Raw genomic sequence first — 23641 nt, 5'->3', positions numbered from 1 at the left:
TTTTCTTGACACAGTTTGGATAATAGTGATAATAACAATAATCACTACAATTTATACATTCGTGAATTCTGGTTGAAACACTAGTATACCCAGCGTTAATTATCTTATTCTGGCTAGTGATCTAGTGTTCATAGAGTCTGGATTCATACCCCGATTTCCAGAGTTTGTGGTATATCATTCACTCCAAAACATATTCATCTCACATTGTACCACTCTACTTGAAGATGACTGGTGCTGAGGACGAAACGTCAAAAAGAATGCAATTAATGAAATACAGACCAACATGGTTTCATTTAGTGGTGCTGCATTTTTTCCCTTCCACCTCTTACTGAGAAATTGGCGAGGAACTTTGAAGGCTTCGAAAAGATTATTAACGCTAAGTATGCTGTGTGTTTCAACCGGAAACGTGTGTACATACAAAAACACAAATATATATATATACGTGTGTGTGTGTGTGTGTGTGTGTGTGTGTGTGTGTGTGTGTGTGTGTGTGTGTGTGTGTGTGTGTGTGTGTGTGTGTGTGTGTGTCAACAACGAAATAAAGTTTGGATAGCAGCCGATGTACACCATGGCGCGAGATTGCCCGACAAGTGTTGGTAAACTAGAGACCATAACTGTCTGATAAACACCAACATAAAAGGCTGGTACAATTATTCCAGAGTAAAGCTAAATAAATAAACAGATAATGTGCATGGGAGATCAAGTATGCCAAAGAATGAGAGGTGAGGTGGTATGTTTATCAAAGTCGTCGTCTCATATCCTAAGGGTAGCGAGTTGGATTCCCCAGATTGGTGGACGGTCCTGTCTGTAAGGAATTGCAGCCCTTTCCTCATACCCATTTAGCTTGGCCCCTTCCCTTCCGAGTGGCACTTTTCTTTATATTATCTCTGTCGCCAGGCTATTTCATTCATCCCCATGGTAACACACTCCCCCTGGTACTGAAGAATGATAACCTTTCTCGGTAAAATTTCAGAAGTGCATACATACGCGATATACAGTAGCATTAGAAAATGAAATATTAATTTCGTAAATAACAGAACAAGTTGCTAAAACCAATATACTAACGAACGGAGACGCGGCGACTGCTTGAGACGCCATCTTTGTTTTGATTGATGCTGAGGTCGAAGAAATTAAAGTATGGTAAATTCGTCTATTCTAACCTACCCAACATCACCTAACCTACCGAACCTAATCTGTAATTAGTAATGTGGTACCTGTAATTCTAGAGGTCGTCGTCGTCGTCGTGTGCACTTCGACCTCCGCATCTAACAAAACAAAGATGGCGTCTCGAGCAATCGCTGCGGCTACGTTCGTTAATGTATTCCTTTTAGTAATAATTTTTTGATTTCCGCCAAGAGAAACGTATAGTACGTTGTTGTATTATAATTTACAAAATTAAGATTTAATTTTCTAACGCCATTTCGCCCTTTCATATTCCCTAAGTTACAGGGTTGATTAATTTATTTGCTATAGGTACTTTTTTTTTTTTGCCATATGATTGGTTTGTATGTATTTCCTTGGATGCAGTGGATAAATTTGACATCACTGCTCTAAAACTAATAAAAATAGATAAATGAATAAAATAAATATATAGATAAACAGATAAATAAATGTCTATATAGAGGAAATGGGTGAGTAGTGTTGTGAAATGGGGGATTCTAGGTGGCCGATTACGTTTTTGACTATACTAGATCTAACCTAACCTCTCAAGAGCTACTTGGGCTATCTACCGGACCCAAGTCGGCATCGAACTTGCACATCTGTTGTATTCTAGACCTAAATTAACCTAACTTCACCGTAGGTTACCTTGCTCGTCCACAGCAAACATCCTAGGAAAGACATTAGAACTTACCTCAGGTGTAGTGTGAAGGGATTTGTAATTCTGTCGAGTGCAGGCGAATCTTGTTCTTGATGGTTCCTTTATAAAATCAGTAATGCAAGATGTGGGTTTTGGTAGCCAGGTGGTATACGGCTGGAGGCTGCACCCACGATATGTGTTAAAAAAAAAAACGTAATAAATTGTGTCTTCAATGGTGCGGAGAGCGAGCATAAGAAACAAAAATTATGATTTGAGAAGCGGGTCGTACTCCGTACCCAAGTTTCCCTCCAGCCGCCAAGTCGTTTCCATCACTGGCTAAACAAAAAACTTTAACACACAAATATTTGCTGACATTACACGATTGGCATAAAATAACTTTTGGAAGGACATCATAACCTCTTCCAAAGCACTCAGAGCAACAGTTTTCACACATCAGAAAGAAAATCACAATTCTTTAGAATAACCACACTCCGCACAAACCAATTAAACACTAAGCTGGCGCACGTCCGATTATGTTTTCATTTTGAAGGAAAGCCCTGTGATTGGCTGAAACCGGTCACGGGATTGAAAACAATTAGGTTACTGGCTGAAGCGATTGTGTGTTACATGAAGTCTCTTCAAGATGTGTGCACTCGCCAAAAGTAGTAATCAAGAGACAATGTAGATGAATAGCGCAAGTCAAGATTATTTTCTTTAATTGCACACAAAATAAATGACAGACGATTTCTTTTTGCCAAGAGGGTTGTATGATCCCTAGATTAATTTGTTAAGGTAAGATACTTAGACCCCTTGATGGAGGGCGAAAAATATATAAACGTCTAAGACAAATATATTGCAGAGTAAACGAAAAGAAATTACACCATTAAAATTAATTTGCAACCCTTTCTGCTGGTAGAATAAAATCTACAAGGATGTTACCAGATTAATTGGGTTTTCCTTTAATTTAACAAAACCGACTGACTACAGGAAGGAAAAGCCAATCATTAAACTTTGAAATGAAAGGTTTCAGTGAGATGAGGGTGGCATCCCACTGGTGTTTCTAGAAGCTTCCTTCCGAGGGGGTGTGAGGGTGAGAGTGCGTGCGTGTAATACGCTGCCTAAATCTCACGTCTTTGGGATACAGAAGACGTCTTCCATCTGCCATTTCTTTAGTTGGGTGAAGCAGGCCTCCTGCACTGATATATTAATTATATCTAGTGACCTGAAATATCTTTGTTACTCAACACCTTTTACATGGAAACTGATGTGAAAGATTTGGACAATTCAAACACCACAACTGTAAGTGTTGCCTTCGCTTCAGTCACTTTTGCTTTGGGCCACAATGGTGCAACTCTTTTCAGGGGTTGTTTTTTTGAAAGGCATCATAGTAATACCTTATATATAACAGTATATATATATATATATATATATATATATGTGTGTGTGTGTGTGTGTGTGTGGTGTGTGTGTGTGTGTGTGTGTGTGTACCGAGTGTGTGATGTGTGTGTGTGTGTGTGTGTGTGTGTGTGTGTGTGTGTATGTGTGTGTGTGTGTTCTGTGTGTGTGTGTGTGTGTGTGTGTGTGTGTGTGTGTGTGTGTGTGTGTGTGTGTGTGTGTGTGTGTGTGTGTGTGTGTGTGTGTGTGTGTGTGTGTGTGTGTTTGTGTGTGTGTGTGTTTGCGCTCGTTTCTGCAAGGGGGAAAACTGAAATTATAAAGTTACATTATTGTTTCATTTATTTGTTGTTGAAACATTACATGAAACTTCATCAAATATGGGATAAATTCATTTGTTCATTTATTCATACATAACCCGCTAGCTGACAGGAATTACCCTACCAGGCGTCGGGTGAAAAAAAAGTCATAAGAACATTAGGGGAAACTACAAGAGACCATAAGGCCTACATTAGACAGTTCCATGTCCATTACCACCTGTCATCCCTATCCATAAAGTTATCTAATCTCTTTAAAAATAACCTCTTCTTTCAGGGCTAACTACATGGTTATTAAATCCATTCAACTCTTTAACCACTCTCTTGGTAAACCAGTTCTTGCCTATTTCCTTCTTAAACCTAAATTTGCCCAATTTACGTCCATTACTACGAGTTTTATCCTGGTGTTTTAATATGATGACCTTTCTGTATCATCCTTGTTAAAGCCCTTGGCACATTTGAATACTTCTATTAGATCACCCCTCTTCGTTTCTCCAGAGGATGCTTAAGCCTGTCTTCATGTCTACTTATTTGTATATATATATATATATATATATATATATATATATATATATATATATATACATATATATATATATATATATGTATGTATATATATAAATGTATGTATGTATGCATGTATATATGTGTAATAAAACCACTTGGAAAATAAAATGAAAGGTGACCGAACGTTTTCGTCTATTTAAGACCTTTGGAAATGTCTTAGACGAAAACATTCGGTCACCTTTCATTTAATTTTCCAAGTGGTTTTATTACACATTTTGTGAATCACGTGTTTTTGTGATTTATTCGCATATATGTATGTACATTATATATCTTTTTTTTAGCCGAGTTTATACTCGAAATGTATCAACCAAACCTTAACCTTTTATTCATGTTTCCTATCATTTTTCATTATCCAGCAACTTGTTGGTCATATAAAAATCTTACACCAAGTTTTCCTATTCTCTGAATACATTTCTGATTGTAGAAATTCAATTGCCATGTTTACTTGGGACACTAAAAGTTTTCATGATTTATAAAGTATCATCAAATGATTATTTGACCTTAAATGAAAATCTGCTTCAGCCTTCAAGTGCGGGCACTGTGTAGGTTGCAGTGCCTTAGGCCCTGTTCACACAAGCTGTTTAGACTGTGGCGGTACCGTTTAACCAAGGAAAAAATGTGCGGTTGTGTCTGGACACCACTGATTTACAGTGTAATTGAACCGCCGCGGCTCAAACCGCTAATGTGAACAGGACCTTATTCTAGAACTTAGCAGATGTTAGTACAGTGGATTAGGCATCACTACTTAGTGAAGCAGAAGGACATTTTGGTGTGAAACTTGAGTAGTGAGGAGATCAGGCTTGTTTCCTAACAAAACTGAGAAAGGAAGACCAATTCTAAGATATTTTCTGAGAATGAAAGAAGTTGTCTATATTGCAACTGTTTGCATGAGTGACCAGTACATTAAAACCTTGTGAATTTCCTTTTTTCATTTTTTATCTATTGTTCTTATTTATTGTTGTTATTTATCTATATTTCTTTATTCATTTTTACCTATTTTCATTTATTGTTGTTATTTACTTTTCTTTATTAATTTTTACCTATTCATTCATTTATTCTTACTTATATACTTTTCATCTGCCTGTGCTCTTTTTTTGGAGTAACACTTCCCAAGATGGCGTCTATTCCTCTGCGATTTTTTTCTTCGAGAACTTGATGTTGATTTCTGTGACGGACACGTTGCTGAAACGCCCCAAGTACTCCTCCACCATCCAGGGTCCGTTCGTCGGGTGATCGGACGGCAGACGGTCGAAGGGGAAGCCCATGGGCTTCTTGTCCGGATACTTGCCGTTGAGGATGCCGCAGAAGGAGGCCGCATTGCCGCAGGCCCGCGGGGTGGGTTGGTTCACCTGCGAATGGATGGGTCAACAAACTACAGTAGCTCTCTCTCTCTCTCTCTCTCTCTTGCTGTCTCAGTGTCTCTGTCTCTCTCTATGTGTCTATCCCTCTGTGTCTCCCTCTCTCTCTGTTCTCGTTCTTCACTGTTTCACTACCTTTGTCCAACTATATCTATATTTTGGCATGTGCATGTTTGTTTATCGCTTTTTGAAAACTCGCATTTATATATATATATGTATTCATGTGTGTGTGTGTGTGTGTGTGTGTGTGTGTGTGTGTGTGTGTGTCCGTGTATTTATATATGAGAATACTTTATAAATTCTTTATAAATACTTTATAAATGTATATATATATATATATATATATATATATATATATATACATATATATATGTATATATATGTGTATATATATATATATACATAAATGTGTATATATATATATATATATATATATATATATATATATATATATGTTTGTATGTGTAATGTACATGTGACTGAGGGAAGTCTATCTCATCTCTGAACCTTGAATAATGAGCCTTAGCTTTACCTTATCTTCATTCCAGTCAGTAACCATGACAACAAGCTGGAAGGGCATGCCCTCAGGTTTCCCCCTCGGTAAGAGCACATGCTGAGGCCAGCCGCAGGCACAGAAGGACCCGTCGCTCTCAGGTGGTGCTGTGGGGCAGAAGGACAGAAGCTGAGGGTGAATACCTGTTTGCCTACAAAATATATTTTTGATGAAGGGGACGATGAAAGAACATAATTTCTCTTAAGAAGCAGCCAGTATCAAGAAAGATTTCTTAGCAAAAAGTGTTGGAATAAACTTTAGGCTGTACAAGTCTGTTTTTTTTTTTTTTTTTTTTTTGTATGTAACAACTGTAGTTACTCCCTGTTACCAGATGTTAACCTATGCACAAACTGAGCCGCAGGCAACACAGGCGACGCAGCACAGACTTTGTATTCATATACTAACCATTACGATATCACATGCCTGACATGTAATCCACATCCCTACAAGGTGCCCGACAGGCGCCTTGGCAATCCCTAACCAATTTTGTCGACATTCACACTTCCAGATCGTAAACATCTGACTCAGACATGCAACATATCACGCCAGCGCCCAACGGAACTTACCGATACAAGTACATAGTGTCATCAGACATATCACTAAGCATTTCCTTATACCTACCAAGCTACATAATTGTAACTCCAATACATACATCATGTCAAGGCACATCCACTAATTATAGCCAGACATTGCAATACAACTAACACACATATATTATTGTATAAATGCCAAATATAAACTGTAAACCCCACACCTATATGCAAGGTAGGCATATTCGTGTATATAAGTGGTGATTGTTTCACCATACGACAGAAGAGACTAATAGAGACACTCTCCCTTAGACTCACCAGGGGAGACACTCTTCCCTTGGAGGATTATATCCCGATCTGTAAATACCGGAACCGCCTGTTTTCAATAAATATAAATTCTAGTGAGACTTTATCTTCCCTGCACCCCACTTGTGTAACCACCAAAGGCTGCATAAATGGTACCAGGAAGTGGTCCCCAACACCTCCGAAGGTAAGCCGCTCGTCCACGACTAGCCACGCCTACCAGGTCTGCCGTCTGCCAGCTCGCCTGCCGTCGTTGCCTGCCAGGTCTGCCGACTTCTACAGGTATAACTTGCAGTTGTAGCCATCTTGAAGAAGAGATCACCCGTTTACGACTACTCACGTTACCCCTACGTTGTGTGTCTTAGTAGCCATTAACAGGTTATACGACTGACACCTTTGAAAAGGAGACTGCCCGTCCACGAATACCCACGCTACCCCCCATAGCGTGTCTGAGTAGCCTTTCACTGGTTACACGACTAGAATCGTCAGCCCAGAGCAGTGATTCCCAGCAACGCAAATTCAAGACTTCAGTCAACCTAACGCATCACGCATCAAACTCCAATCAAATCAAAAGAACGCCCAGTGCAACGTATCAAAGCCCAATATCAATCAAGCCCAACGCATCAACGTATCACCGCATTAAACTCTAATCAAGTTACAAAAAAACGCCCAGAGCAATTCATCGAAACCAAGTATCAATTAAGCCCAACTCATCGGCTTCAAGACTTCAATCAACTCAACGCATAACCACATCAAACTTCAATCAAGTCTCAAGAACGCCCAGAGCAACGCAACGAAACCCAATTTCAAGCAAGTCCAACGCATCGGCTTCAAGACTTCAATCAACTCTACGCATCGCCGCATCAAACTCCAATCAAGTCACAAGAACGCCCAATGCAACGCATCGGAGCCCAGTATCAATCAAGCCCATCACATTGACTTCAAGACTTCAATCAAGCCAACGGAATCCAACCCAGATTGAAAAAACCGAGGCAACTGCCCACAAAACTTCATTCAGCCCCGTGCACCTACTTCAAGTTCACCAACCTCCTTCTCACGTGCCTACACAGCATTTGCTCACGGCAGCCGTCCGAGCACACGCAAACTTAGCAAACACCCACTTCGAGGAGTAATACTATTGATCATACTCATTCCCCTACTTCTAGAACAAAGCCACGCGACTCTAATAGGTCACGAGGGACCCAGGCCCAGCGCGCTGACTTCAGGTTCAGCAGTTCCAAGCGACTCCATTCGGCGCACCTCCAAGCGAGCGTCACATCAGACTTTCTACACACCACCCCTCCACAACCGTCCCCTCCGAGTGACGATTACAACTCTACCCACTCCAGCACTTCAACCGACCCCGGCAGCCATCGTGAGTACCAACTAAATGTACAACTATCTTTTTTTTTTTTTTTATCTCTTCACGTACGGAGCATGACCAGAAACTTCGCGTCGGCCAGAGAGTCTAACCCTCTACCCAACTCTGCACTTCCATCCCTCTCTCCACCGCCTTGATCCACCGCAAGGACCAGAAACTTCGCGTCGGCCAGAGAGGCTGACCCTCTACCTAACTCTGCACCTCCACCCCTCTCTCCATCACCGTAACCCACGGAAAGGACCAGAAACTTCGCGTCGGCCAAATTCTTAGTACAAAACACTATGTAAATATAGAAAATCTCAGAAATATAGAAATCAATAATTACATACCAATCATTTCCCAGTACATTTTATAAGCAAAATATTTTTTTTTTCAAACTCAAACTCATTCTATAAAACATCTACAATACTAAGACACACTAACCATAATGTCAACCATGCCATCATGTCTTACTAGATACTCAATATATTTCTTGTTAACCCATATATAACAACTCAATATCACATTCACTTTAAACTAATCCAGACTAACACATCCAGCAAATATGCACAACTCGGCAAATTCCACACACACACCCAACCCCACCCGCCCCAAGGCAGGCTCACAGGTAGTCACCAAAGGCCAACACATAATAAAATAAACCAAAGAAAACACAACGACAAAATCTATCAATGAACAAACAAACACATAAAGCAGAAACTATGAATTATCACTAAATATCCCTCCCACAAGACGCAAGACGTCGTACGTCTCAAATGGTTAACATGGTATTAATGATCCCTTACCAAACCTATTCCATCTATAAAAATCTTCTCAAGCTTCCTTCAAATAGTGATGACCTAGGAATAATACACGTATTCACAAAAATCAATACAATATATAACGTTACATGAACAATCATATTTTAATCATATAAAACTCAGAAATATACTAACTCCTACCATAAACAATAACCAAAACCCATACACCAACTGTAGTACTTAAATACGAAAACCTCTATTTCAAACATACATTGTTTAAACTCGGTCAAATTCATTGAACCTAATACAAAACTCGTTGAAACAAGAGAATAGTCCTCCCTTTACGGAACGATGTGAATTGCGTAAACGCCGTTATATTTTAGATATGTACAACAAACATACTCTTGAAATAACTTCAAACACACAAACTAACAATACTGATTTTTAGGATGTCTTACATTTATTAAGTTATGGTACCTAGTGCAAGTGCTGCCGAATCATATTTGAACTACAGTGAAAACGGAACTAAACACTTCATTGAAAAGAGATCCCGAACTACAGTGACAAACATATTCCCATACATTCTCGTTGAAAAGAGAATACACACTGACGTTCAAAGTGAAACGGGTTTTAGTGCAAAGAAATATATATTACCATAGCTTACTGAATACATTCCAGGATATGATGATATACGTAACTCCCCCTTTACGAGTTCTCATTCAAGCCAATGACGAATTTTACAAGTCAATGTCTCCCACTAGCGACGTGACACATTATCATATGTCTTTGCAATTGTATGCCAAATCTCCACCGTCTCGACCTTAACCCAGGGTACGAGGACGCATCTCAAAGAGGTCGGGGAGGAAATGTATCCAGATACTGACCATTACGATATCACATGCCTGACACGTAATCCACATCCCTACAAGGTGCCCGACAGGCACTGGCCTTGGCAATCCCTAACCAATCTTGTTGACATTCACACTTCCAGATCGTAAACATCTGACTCGGACATGCAACACATCACGCCAGCGCCCAACGGAACTTACCGATACAAGTATATATTGTCACCAGACAGATCATTAACCATTTCCTTATACCTACCAAACTACATAATTGTAACTCCAATGCATACATCATGTCAAGGCACATCCCCTAATGACAGCCAAACACTGCAATGCGCTAACACACATATATTATTATATAAATGCCAAATATAAACTGTAAACCCCACACCTATATGCAAGGTAGGCATATTCGTATATATAAGCGGTTATTGTTTCACCACACAACAGAGGAGACTAATAGAGACACTCTCCCTTAGACTCACCAGGGGAGACACTCTTCCCTTGGAGGATTATATCCCGATCTGTAAATACCGGAACCGCCTGTTTTCAATAAATATAAATTCCAGCGGGACTATCTTCTCTGCACCACACTTGTGTAACCACCAAAAGCTACACTTCCTGTTGCTGAAATGAAGTACAGTTTGAACTTCTCTCTCACTTGAAATGCTTATAGAGGATGAACTACCACGGCACTTCAAGTGAGAAAAGTTCAAACTGTACTTCAGTTCAGGAACAGGAAGTCTGCCTTTGTTCTGTGCTGCGTCCCATGCGTCTCAATTTGCGCATAGGCTTAGGGTTACGGACTGCTGTAACTAGATGCTATTAATCAATCAATCAAATCACCCTGAGTCTATTGCTGAGCAAAGGCCTCCTTCATAGCATTCCATGATTCACACGACCGCGCCAACCTCTGCCATGCCACTCCTGCAAACTTCTCAATCTCGTCTCTCCACTTCTCTAAAGGTGTGATCACACTGTGCTATATTTCCTCCAACCTCCAAATCATCGGCGGTACCGCCCATCTCCAGAACTTTTTCCACCGTAAAATAACTATGGCAAACTGTTTCGTTTCCTCAACAATTTACATAGAATATCATTTGATATGCTGGAGGTAAATTACTTTCCTCCAGCATATCAGATTCCTTCCCGAAAGCTGTGGGCTGCAAATGTGCTCCAACAGTCCAAGGAAAACCAGCCCAATGTGATAATGATTTAAGAGAGGTTTCATTGGCACGGGTGCCACACTCACCGACAGTGCCATCTTCGTACACCTCGCCCCTTTCAATGTTCCTGAAGTTGAACTCCCGCGGGAGCGTGATGGAGGATTCATCGTCCCTTCTCTCGATGATGTTCTTTCCAGGCTTGACTGGAGGAAAAGATGACATAGGATTAATCTATGTTTCATGAGGCATCCAGAAACAGAAGGGTATCCCCGCCACGTTTGTTGGTTTGGGGTTAATCACGGACACACACACACACACACACACACACACACACACACACACACACACACACACACACACACACACACACACACACACACACACACACACACACACACACACACACACACACAAACTCAGACACACACACACACACACACACACACACACACACACACACACACACACACACACACACACACACACACACACACACACACACAAACTCACACACACACACACACACACACACACACACACACACACACACACACACACACACACACACACACACACACACACACACACACACACACACATACACACACACACACACACACACACACACACACACACACACACACACACACACATATATATATATATATATATATATATATATATGTATATATATACATATGTGTGTGTGTGTGTGTGTGTGTGTGTGTGTGTGTGTGCGTGTGTGTGTGTGTGTGTGTGTGTGTGTGTGTGTGTGTGTGTGTGTGTGTGTGTGTGTGTGTGTGTGTGTGTGTGTGTGTGTGTGTGTGTGTGTGTGTGTGTGTGTGTGTGTGTGTGTGTGAGGCTTACGCCTTTCACAATATGGGCTTAACTTAAAACCAGTAAAAGTGGCCGGGATGCCCCTCTGTTTGTGGACGCTTCATATATGTGAGAGTTGAAGTAATGTTGGTTGGGTGGGTCACTAAGCTGGGGCTGGAATGGTTGGATTCACAGTCATGGGAAAAACAGGGAAACATGATACAAAAAATTGAAACTAAAATTATTTGCTTATTCTGAACAAGGTTGGGTCAGTTCAGGTGGTGTACATTAAAGCGCGAAATTCCTGTTCAACATACGACTGATCTGGAACTTGTCCATTTCAGCAAAGAGCGTGCGCTGTTCCAAGAAATTCATCCTCATGTTACGGATGTTCAACATGGGGGCGATGAAGACCCTAATTGTCGCTTCCACTTTACTCCTGCTCTTGTTCGAGATCTGCATCACCAAAAACCAAAAGAACCCTTTGTTAGCAACCAGAAAGATAATATATTCCCTTAATCATACATTTCACATTCATTAAAGTTTGGAAGATTGATGAGTGGCAGGTGGTAAGGGTAGTAAGGAAGAAGCGTTAGGAAACAAAAAATGTAACTGTTTTCTACGTTCATCTCACCATCCTGCCATTTCAGACTTATTTTGTATTAGTTCTAAATCTCTTGCACATATTTTTCTGTTACAATGAGAGTGTGTGTCTGTTACACTGGAAGAAAGCTCAATACATGTGACGAACGCCGTTCAAGAAATTACCTGGAAGTGGTACTTGAAGGGCCTGTGGTCGAGATGTGTGAGGCGGACGATGACAGGGGTGTCTGAATCAAAATCGAGACCACGAGAAGCTTCAATCTCGCGCATATTGAAATATGTATACAGGACATTGTTCTCCAGGCCAGCAGTCACTGTAACTTTATCCACAGACACTTCAGGGAAGTTCAACTGAAAAGGAGAAACAGAGCTGTTGGCAATGCATCATCACAGATTCGTGCATTCTCCGTGCATCCATTCTCATAACGTCACCGTGTAGTTGTAGTTGTGTGGATCAGCTTGAATGGGCCACTGCAGGACCGGGCTATCTCTTGAGGGACAATACAGCCTTTGTACCTCGCCGTGGTGGTTTAAGCCGAATTAGTAAGGTTATATGTAGGATGAGAAGTGTATATGATTTTTTTTTTTTTTTTTTTTTTAAGAATGGTTTTGGTTGTCAATGGAGTCCATATCATCTAATACTGATCTATTCTACTCCGACTGTTCGAGCAGATTTGCAGTCCGCAGTTTTCAGGAAAGAATCTGATATGCTGGAGAAAAAAAAATCCTCCAGGATATGAAATGTCATTCTAAATTACTGAGAAAACAAAATAGTTTGCAATAGTGATTTTACGGCGGAAAAAGTGCAGGAGGTGAGGTGGGCGGATAGACAAAAATAGCTCAGTGCGATAACGCTTTAAGCGGGAAGGAGTGTAAGGGACGGCTGTGATGGCGGGAGCGAAAAGGAGTGAGAAAATCTCTTCCCAATGCCTAGTCACCACGCTTTGCGGATAACAGTTGACTGATTATTAATAGCATATCAATAGTAATAATAATAGTAATAATTAATAGTATATTAATAGTAATAAAAAGTACATAATAACGGGAAGGTGAGAGGAGAGAAACGAGGGAGTGGAAGAGTCTTTAAAAGTAACACACCACTCGACCGGTTGACTTCCTACTAGAAGATAGACGAAGTTGATAGCTAGTGAATATACACCTAGGTCACTTACTCCAACACTCACCAACCGCCACTTGTGCGGACGTTTGGACCCAGGACATAAACTCACTTCGGGAATTAGTGACGTTTTATGTCATGGGTCAATTCCCGAAATGGGTTTATGTCCTGGGCCCAAACGTCCGCACAAGTGGCGGTTGGCGAGTGTTGAATTAAGAGACCTAGGTTTATGGGACAATCGAATATCTCCAGCAGATCAACTCTTGAGAACGACGAGCGTTTAAACCGATCGAGTAGTATGTTGCTACTCTTCTGGTAAAGGCTGTTCCAGAGCTCTATCATTCTTTCGCCTCGTCTTCCCGTATCTGTCTATACAAAGTTTTCTAAGAATAGTAATAACAACAATGACGACAAACCACATCTTATGTGTAAACTTTACCTAACATCTGAGGTGTGATGGAAGGAACTGACCTGGTCTTCAGTGTAGGGCTTCTGCAAGAACTTGTACTCCTGAAAGATGTCGTCGATGTAACGATGCCAGCGGTAGAAGACGGGATCTCGCATGGCTGTTCCACTGTCGCCCATCACACCCATCTCCTCCTGCGTAGGACATCAGCAAAGTTAAATCAGTCTTGGGTTGGTATTCTGCAGCTCCTGCTCATCTCCCATATCCACTCTCCTCTTACTCCATATTTCCCTCTCCCCTCCTACTTCTCCTTGTTTATCATTTCCTTTGCTTCTCAATCGCGAAGTCTTTACACAAGAGAATAGTCCTTGGCTTTTGGTCATCGGATCGACAAATTTATCCATTGATTTGTTTTCACTCAGGTCAACTACCTTATTTTTCTTAATGGTGGGTTGCACACTACAGAAGAATACAACTCACTTGTGGAAAAATAGAATTGACGGAGAAAGAGAATAAATACTGTACTGATGGATCATGGTTGATGACGTTTTTGCTCATGTGAAGACTTTATGTTTACTCATGTACCCAATACTCATGGATTGCTGTTCCTCAGCCTCCTGGAAACCACTTTTCAACACTGAATGAAATCGTTAAGCATTCACTGACTACCACTAGTTTTTGGTTTGTGGTCACAACTGGGAGGCTTTGTGGTAAACTATGGGTCCATGGAACCACAGGAAATCTCTCTCTCTCTATCTATCCCTATCTATCCATCACTTTTTATCTATATACAGTAGCTATTTACCTGTATATCTGTCAATTTCTATCTACCTATCTATCGGTCCATCTCTCTCTCTCTATCTATCTATCGATCGGTCCATCTCTCTCACTACCCCTTCGTCCCAACCATTGTTGAAAATGGTGACATTTACCCTGTGGACAACATCGGGGTCGTAGATAAAGGCAAGAAGGACGTGTCCACGGAACCACAGGAACTCTCGCTCTCTTTCTATACCTATCTATTCATCACTCATTGCCTATATAGCTTTTTATCTGTCTATATGTCCATCTATCTCTCTCTCTATCTATCTATCTATCTATCTATCTATTTATCTATCTATCTATCTATCTATCGGTCCATCTCTCTCTCCTATTACCCCTTCGTCCCAACCAGTGTTGAAAATGGGGAACTCTCGCTCTCTTTCTATACCTATCTATTCATCACTCATTACCTATATAGCTATTTATCTGTCTATATGTCCATCTCTCTATCTCTCTATCTATCTACCTGTCTACCTATCTATTTATCTATCTATCTATCTATCTATCGGTCCATCTCTCTCTCCTACTACCCCTTCGTCCCAACCAGCGTTGAAAATGGTGACATTTACCCTGTGGACACCATCGGGGTCGTGAGCAAGGGCAAGAAGGACGTGGCCAAAGTTGTGCATGTCCCCATAGAAAGTGTAGTTGGGACTCAGCCTCGTGTCGGCCTCCAACATATCGCCCACGATGTCGATGCCACGCTTCTGTCCACGGTCCGGATCGAGGTCGTCCGTGAGCTGGATCTCCTTCCCGTCCTCCTGGGCAATTGAGAGAAGAAAGACGCCATTTTTTTTTTACGTCGTTGGCTTGGACGAAAATGATATGATTCTGACGACGAGATTTTTACAAGATTTTGCATATTCATGTCAGGCTGCCGATTTGACTCTCCGAGCCAAGAGGAGCTATCTGTCCTGGTCTGAATAGAGGACCAAAGAGGTGTGTTGCTAGTCCTTGGGGACACAATTATAGAACCATTTACCTGCACAACTTTCTTCAAATGGATGGCCTCAAATATTCGGTCTCTCCACATCTCCATCTCGTTGATATTGATGCGTATCCTGTGCCGAGTCAAGTTCTATTTGTGCCAAAAAATAAGTAAATAGATATATAAACGAAAAAATAAAAATGAATAAATAGAATAAAGAAAGAAAAAATAGGTAAAATCAAATCAAATTAATAGACAAATAAGTAAATAAACAGATAAATGAATAATCAAACAAAATAATGTTAGTTAAAATGTTAACTAGATACAAAATAAATATTTCCTTCACAAAGGGAATTCGAACTCTTGCGTTCGGATCGACTTGGTAGGTCTTCACCTTGACGCTCAGGCCATCGGGACGGGAGCCCCAGTTTAGGCTGCTGTTGCCAGTGGTGAGCTTGGGGAAATAGCCCTCTGGGATGGGTTCTCTCCAGTTGTCCAGCTTGACAACCCTTCCAAGACCAACACTCATCCGCTCCATGTCGTACCTGGGAGAACATAAGGATGGAGAAGACTGCAAAAGACCATGAGTCCTACATAAGGCAGTTCAGTGCCCCTTATTACCGGTTATCCCCATCCATAAAGGTATCTCGCCTTGTCCTAAAACAACGCTCTCTACATGGTTACTAAGTCTTTACTATTCGTTAATCACTCTGTTGGTAAACCTGCTCTTGCCTATTTCCTTCTTAAGCCCAAAGAAAGGTTGAGGGAGAGATACTGTGACATGTATCAGTTTTAGGTTCTGTACTGCTTCGCTCTTCCATTGTATTCATTTTAGAAAACCAAAGAAATGTGGAAAGGGAGGCAGTTCATATATGACTGTTACAGAACTCATTTCGGTTCCTTTCAATAAAATTTATGGTATGCCGTTTACATATATTCTTATGTCCTCCCCCCATCCTCCTCCGCCCCCCTCTACCTCCTTTTGACCCCTGTTTTGTCCCTTCACGTCCTCCCTTCTCCTCCTCCTCCTCTCCCTTCCCCTACTCCCTCTCCTCCTCATACCTTCTTCTGCCCCTACCTTGTCCCCTTACGCCCTTCCCCTGATCTCCTCCTCTTACTCCTCCTCCTCTTACTCCTCCTCCACCACCTCCTTCTGACCCATGTCTTGTTCCTTTACGTCCTCCTCCTTTTCTGAGTAGTACCTGGCCATCATCTGTTGATGCATGTAATAGAAGAGTTCGCCCTTCCTGTCACGATGTAAGGCTATCTCGATCTCGGCGGGGAAGACGATGTGCCAGTGCCAGTGGTGGGCGTTGATCCCGTAGTCCTCGCGCCAGTAGGCCACGCGGTGCTCCGGGTTCTCGTCGGTCCCGGAGAACTCGAGGCCGTGGTCCACCACGATCCTCTCCGTCTGCAAGAACCAGGGTTTTGAAAGTGAGGTTTATACACCAACTTCACAATGAATTGCAGACTGGCAAAACATTGTAAGCCCAATGGATGGGCATTTGTCGACAACTGGGATTGCTCTTATGGTAAGAATCATCTATATACAAAGGATGGGGTGCACTTGTAGCCCAGAGGATTTCGGCTCCTTGTTGAATCCCTTGTGCGAGAAGTAGGCATCCTACAGGATTTTTTTTCGGGTGGATTATGTGGGAGTAGGGGGGAAGTATCGGAATATAGTTTAGGCAATAGAAACAGCTCAGAGAGGGACTGTGAAAAGAATCACCAAAGCAGGTGGAGGGAGGATAAAATTAAAGTTTACTATACAAATAGCAGAAGCGTAATAAACAAAATTTATTTGCTGCGAGGTAAAGCATGCGTAGAGAATTTTGATATTATAGCTATTACTGAATCCTGGATCAACATGGCTGATAAACATTTCCTTCCGGAAATCTAAATGGAAGGATACATACATACATACATACATACATACATACATACATATATATATATATATATATATATATATATATATATATATATATATATATATATATATATATATTCACAAGGACAGGGTTGGCAGGGGTGGGGGAGGAGTAGCACTTTTCGTTAAAAATACAATAACTGTATTATCAACAATTCTATTCAGGAAGAAGACAGTACGGAATCTATTTGGGTGGAGATTATAGGCAAGAAAAAGAAAGTTATTATTGACGTCATGTATAGACCTCCTAACCTCAGCATTGAGCAGACTGATCCCCTGGTTCATCAAATTCGCAAAGCGTCCCAGTATAAAAACGTTGTGATCATGGAAGATTTTAATTGTAGAAACATTGACTGGGAAACTTTAGTAGGAGATCAGGAAGCGAAAAAATTCTTAGATGTGTTGCAGGGTAATTTCTTAAAACAAATTATTACCGATCCTAAGAGGAGAGAAAATACTCTGGACTTACTTTTAACTCATAATGAGCACCTAATGATTAACATAAAAGTGGGAGATAGTCTAGGCTCTAGCGATCATCAAGAGATAAGATTTAATATTATTTGGGAAGAATTAAAAAGCATGAATAATGTCCAAGTACCAGACTTCAGGAGAGCCAATTTTGATAAGATAAAAAGCTATTTGAATTTGAATATGAAATGTCATACGGATGATTCGGCTATCACCTGCACGGTCAAGAGTCGGGGTATGACCAGGGGTCAGGTCATGACCATGAGTGAGGTTATGACCAGGGGTTGGGTCACGGAGGGTATTATGCATACCTTGGGTCAGGTCACTTGGGGGCGGGGGGTAAACAGCCAGGTCAGTGATTTGGATGAAATGTATAGCAATCTAATTGATTTAACTATTAATGCACAAAATACATTTATCACCCTAAAGTCAATACGGAAGAATAGTAATACTCCCAAATGGATAACGGACAGACTGAGACATGAGATCGGAATGAAAAGAGGACTTTATGTGAAGAAAAAAAAACGGGGAAACACACCTTAGATCAAAATATTACGAAATGGCAAAGATGGTTAAAAAGAATACACGTACATCGAAAAGTAACTATGAAATTAAAGTTGTCAGTCAAGCAAGAACAAACCCTAAGGGTTTCTTTCATCTCTGTAGAACAAAAAATAAAGAAAGAATAGGCCCAATTAAAAACGATGAAAATTTCATGATAGAATCGGAGAAAAAATGAGTGAGGAATTTAACAAATATTTTCTCTCGGTTCTTATTAATGATAGATTAAATAAGGCACCTGACTGCGATCCGTTTTTTCAGAGGGGATGAAGAAAGTAGTTTATCTAATATCAGCATTAGTAAAGTAGAAGTAGTCAAGCAGATTGAAAGACTTAAAGCTACAAAATCCCCGGGTCCAGACGAAACTTTTCCGAGAGTGCTTAAGGAGTGTAAATTTGAAATCTGCGACCAGTTAACTGAAATATTTAATAAATCGGTAGACACTGGTCTTGTGCCTACTCCTTGGGGGAAGGCAAACGTTGTTCCTGTTTTTAAGAAGGAAGACAAATCGTCTATATGCAACTAGAGACCAATCAATTTGACATCGGTTATAGGTAAAATGCTTGAATCAATAATAGTAAATAGACTCAGAGAACACATTGAGAGACATATTTTGATTCGTGACACACAGCATGGTTTCTCTAAGGGTAAGTCATGTGTGACTAATATTCTATCCTTTTACACTAAAGTATATAAGGCGTCAGATAACAATGATAATTACGATGTGATTTACCTTGACTTTAGCAAAGCGTTCGACAAGGTGCCACACCAGAGACTACTAAATAAAATCAAAGCCCATGGCATAGGAGGAAAAGTGTTAGAATGGATTAGAGCTTGGATCAGTAACAGAAAACAGCGGGTCACCATAAATGGAGTAAAATCCAGGTGGGGCAATGTTACTAGTGGGGTTCCCCAGGGCTCGGTTTTGGGTCCCTTGTTGTTCATTATGTACATAAACGACTTAGACGATGGGATAAATAGTGATGTTAGTAAGTTCGCGGATGACACTAAAATAGGACGCCTAATTAGGTCAGGAGACGACGCAGAGATTCTGCAGGATGATCTTAACAAATTGTTCACATGGTCGGTGAAATGACAAATGAACTTCAATATCTCTAAGTGTAGCGTGTTAAACGTAGGGCTACATAGCCCCAAAATTAGGTACAGCTTAGATAACACGTTTTTAGAGAAAACTGAGTGCGAGAGAGACTTGGGAGTTCTAGTGAGTCCGGGCCTTAAAACCAGGAAACAGTGCATTAGCGCCAAGAATAAAGCTAACAGAGCAATAGGTTTCATTGCTAGGACGGTAACGAATAGAAGTAAAGAGGTAATTATCAAACTCTATCTAGCAATAGTTAGACCCATCCTTGACTATGCGGTACAGCTTAGGTCTCTGTCCTATAGAATGGACATCAGTTCACTAGAATCAGTGCAGAGAAGAGTGACCAAAATGATACATGGACTCAAGAATTTGCCCTACGAGGAGATGCTTAGGCACCTTAACTTACACTCTCTGGAAAGATGCAGAGTACGGGGTGATCTAATAGAGGTGATGCAAACAAGGTCATCATATTAAAACAACAGGGCAGGACTCGCAGTAATGGATTTAAACTGGACAAATTTAGATTTAAGAAGGAAATAGGCAAGAATTGGTTTACTAATAGGGTGGTCAACGAATGGAATAGACTTAGTAACCATGTAGTGAGCGTTGAAACTATCGGTTGTTTTAAGAAACGGTTAGACAACTTTATGGATAGGGATGACAGGTGGTGATGGATATGGAGCTGCCTTGTGTAGGCCTTATTGGACTCTTGCAGTCTCCTTCATTCTTCTGTTCTTATGTTTTTAGTTCAGGCGATGAAATTGAGTCCTTCTATGATGATTTAACTCTGATAATTGGTCAAGAAAGAAATAAGTATACGTTGGTAATAGGCGACTTTACTGCAAAGGTTCTGAAGGTGAGATTTATGGACCAACTTCACAGAGATCAGATGATGAAATTGAGTCCTTCTATGATGATTGATGACAGGTAATAGATAAAAAAGAAACAAGTACACGTTGGTCATAAGCGACTTTAATAGTGAAGTGGGGTTCTGAAGATAGGATTTATGCACCAACTTCATAAAGCTCAGATGACGAAATTGAGCCCTTCTATAATGACTTAGGTCAGGTCATAGAAAAAAGTAAGTACACGTTGGTCATAGGTGACTTTAATGCTAAAGGTGAGTTTCAGGCACCAAATTCATAATAGAGTTTAGAATCTTTAGACGATTAAATTTAGCGCTTTTATGATGATTTAAGTCTGGTAATGTATCAAGAAAAAGTACATGTTGGTGATTTTAATGCTAAATCTGGTAGATGAATCGTGGTTTAAGAACCCTGGGGTAAATCGATTTTACCAAGAATCTTCAGGTAAGGTCAGATCAAACCAGCACACTGCCGCCAATCAATAGAGTCAATATTCTAAGGAAGCATCACACAATGTGATAACTATGAGCTTGTTGTAAACATCCACCCTTGCGTTGTAAGTATACCCTTCGTTATATATGTTCCTCCTCCTTTATAAATATACACCCCTCTGTTTTATATGTACTCCCCTCCGTTACATATATACCCTTACAACCCAACTAAGACCACCAACATCAATATGTTACTTATTACTATTACAACAGCTGATAATGATATTACTACCAACACCATTTCGACTAATACTATAGGTATGATTTCTTACACCTGTTAAATGACATCACGAACACGTTTCATTATCTCCACAATATCACCAACGTCAGTGGTGGTTAAACAACAGTTAGTGATACTTTAGCGTGCGGTCTACCGCGGGATCCTTAGTCTACGCTGTGAAATTACTTTATTACCAAATTCTACTTCTGAAAAGATCGTGCTACTTCGGTCCCTCGATCTACATCAGCTCTCAAGGACGACCGGTAGGGACCCCAGACCGGATGCTACAGGTCTGGGGTTTCGAGGCCCACCTGACGCCTTATGGTTTCCAGAAGTGATTCTGTGAATTTTTCGTGATAAAAACAAAACACATCCTGTGTGTGTGGTTCCCTTAAGATAAGTGACATCGAGTAACGTGACAAATCAAAGTGTGTGTGTGTATGATTGTGTGTGTGTGTATGATTGTGTGTGTGTGTGTGTGTGTGTGTGTGTATACATATACATATATACATGTATATATGTAGATATATATATGTATACCCATACACAGATATATATATATATATATATATATATACATATATATATACATATATATATATATATATATATATATATAAATATATATGTATGTATATACAGTCATCTCGAATTATGACCAAAGAAACAATATAGATTTAATATATCTAGACTTTACAAAAGTTTTGATACCGTCCCCCACGAAAGACTACTTACTAATTTAACTTCACACTGAGTAAGTGGTAGCCTATTAAGTTGGTCTAGTAATTGGTTGAACGATCAAAAACTGAGAGTTGTTCTAAATGGAAAAATTGCGGTTGATAAAAATGTATATATGTTCACTAGGACCCATTCAGTGTAGTACAAATGTTTTCCCGCGTTCGTATACTCACCAATTGTACTATCATAGTGAAGATGGGTTGATCACAAAATTTCGTGTACGTGTATGTAACTCGAGCATACAAATATATAAGAAAAGTTGCGCTCAACTTACATGTCTCTTGATGGAGCAATCGGTTAAATCACTATCACTTGTCACGTGCTAGCGCAGGTTCGAATCCTTGGCCGTACCACGTTTCAATTTCTGCATGTTGGCCTCCTCGAATCTTTCAATGTTGATGGCTTAGAATTATAGTGAATTTTGGTTGATAAAAATGTATATCTGTTCACTGGGACCCATTCAGTGTTGTACATATATATATATATATATATATATATATATATATATATATGTATATATATATATATATATATATATATATATATATATATATATATACAATCAAACCTCGGTTCTCGAACGTCTCTAAACTCGAACAAATCGGTTTTCGTACCAAAAAAAAAAAAAAAAAAATCTGGAAATACCTCTGTTTTCGAACAAAATTTCGGTTCTCGAACGACACTAACGCGTGGACGCTGAGCTGAATAGTTGTGCTGTGCTTTCGTTATCAATTTTATTGCATTCAGCATTTATTTTTCCTACACTAGCCCTCAGTCATGGCTTCAAAGAAAGCAAAAAGTAATACTGGTCAAGGAAAAAGGAAAGTTGTAAGAAAAACAATCGAAGTGAAGAAAGAAATTATCGCAAAACACGAAAATTGCGTACGTGTATCTGATCTTGCTGTGCAGTACGGTATGGCAAAGTCTATAATTTGTACTATTCTCAAGAATAAAGAAGTGATAAAGTCGGCTGACGTTGCAAAAGGAGTGACCGTCATTAGTAAACAAAGACCACAAATATTTGAGGAAATGGAAAAATTTTTGCTTGATTATATGAATGAGAAACAGTTAGTAGGTTATAGTATCTCTGAAGCATCTATATCTGAGAAAGCGTTAATGATTTGCGATGATCTAGTTAAGTGAAGCCCTGGTAAAAGTGCTGATGATTTTGTATTTAAAGCAAGTCGGGGATGGTTTGAAAATTTTAAGAACAGAAGTGAAATTCACAGTGTAGTTAGGCATGGTGAGGCGGCGAGTCCAAACAAAGAAATGGCGGAAATTTTTGTGGTTGAATTTGGTGACTTTATAAAGAAGATTTTCTTTCCCAGCAGGTATTTAATGCTGATGAAACCGGATTATTCTGAAAAGAAAAAAGCCAAAACGAACCTATATCACTAAGGAGGAAAAATCGCTGCCTGGGCACAAACCAATGAAAGACAGACTCACTCTTCTGCTGTGCTGTAACGTAAGTGGTGATTTCAAGGTCAAACCATTGCTAGTGTATCATTCTCATAATCCAAGAGTTTTCAAAAGAAATAATGCTATGAGAAGTAAATTGACTGTACTGTGGCGAGCTAATACGAAGGCTTGGGTAACAAGACAATTTTTTACTGAATGGATTCA

General features: G+C 40.1%; 1 protein-coding gene across 1 annotated transcript in view; it reads right to left on the bottom strand.

Moving 5' to 3' along the window:
• Nucleotides 1-3514: 3514 nt before the first annotated feature.
• The window catches only part of LOC143038586 (phenoloxidase 1-like), a 32538-nt gene continuing 12411 nt past the window's right edge, over nucleotides 3515-23641 (bottom strand). Inside the window, exons 6-15 of the mRNA XM_076207990.1 lie at nucleotides 16845-17053; nucleotides 16037-16187; nucleotides 15697-15792; nucleotides 15284-15475; nucleotides 13958-14086; nucleotides 12535-12720; nucleotides 12084-12222; nucleotides 11037-11153; nucleotides 5965-6092; nucleotides 3515-5423 (exon numbers count right to left, since the gene is read on the bottom strand). Coding sequence (XP_076064105.1) covers nucleotides 5196-5423; nucleotides 5965-6092; nucleotides 11037-11153; nucleotides 12084-12222; nucleotides 12535-12720; nucleotides 13958-14086; nucleotides 15284-15475; nucleotides 15697-15792; nucleotides 16037-16187; nucleotides 16845-17053 — 1575 coding nt within the window. The 3' untranslated portion in view covers nucleotides 3515-5195. The remainder of the gene's footprint in view (nucleotides 5424-5964; nucleotides 6093-11036; nucleotides 11154-12083; nucleotides 12223-12534; nucleotides 12721-13957; nucleotides 14087-15283; nucleotides 15476-15696; nucleotides 15793-16036; nucleotides 16188-16844; nucleotides 17054-23641) is intronic.

The sequence above is a fragment of the Oratosquilla oratoria genome, chromosome 24, assembly GCF_046742065.1.
Source record: "Oratosquilla oratoria isolate Oo_2021 chromosome 24, ASM4674206v1, whole genome shotgun sequence".
Taxonomy (NCBI): Eukaryota; Metazoa; Arthropoda; class Malacostraca; order Stomatopoda; family Squillidae; genus Oratosquilla; species Oratosquilla oratoria.
Note: the sequence above shows the minus strand (reverse complement) of the source record. Positions and strands in the feature narration are given on the sequence as shown.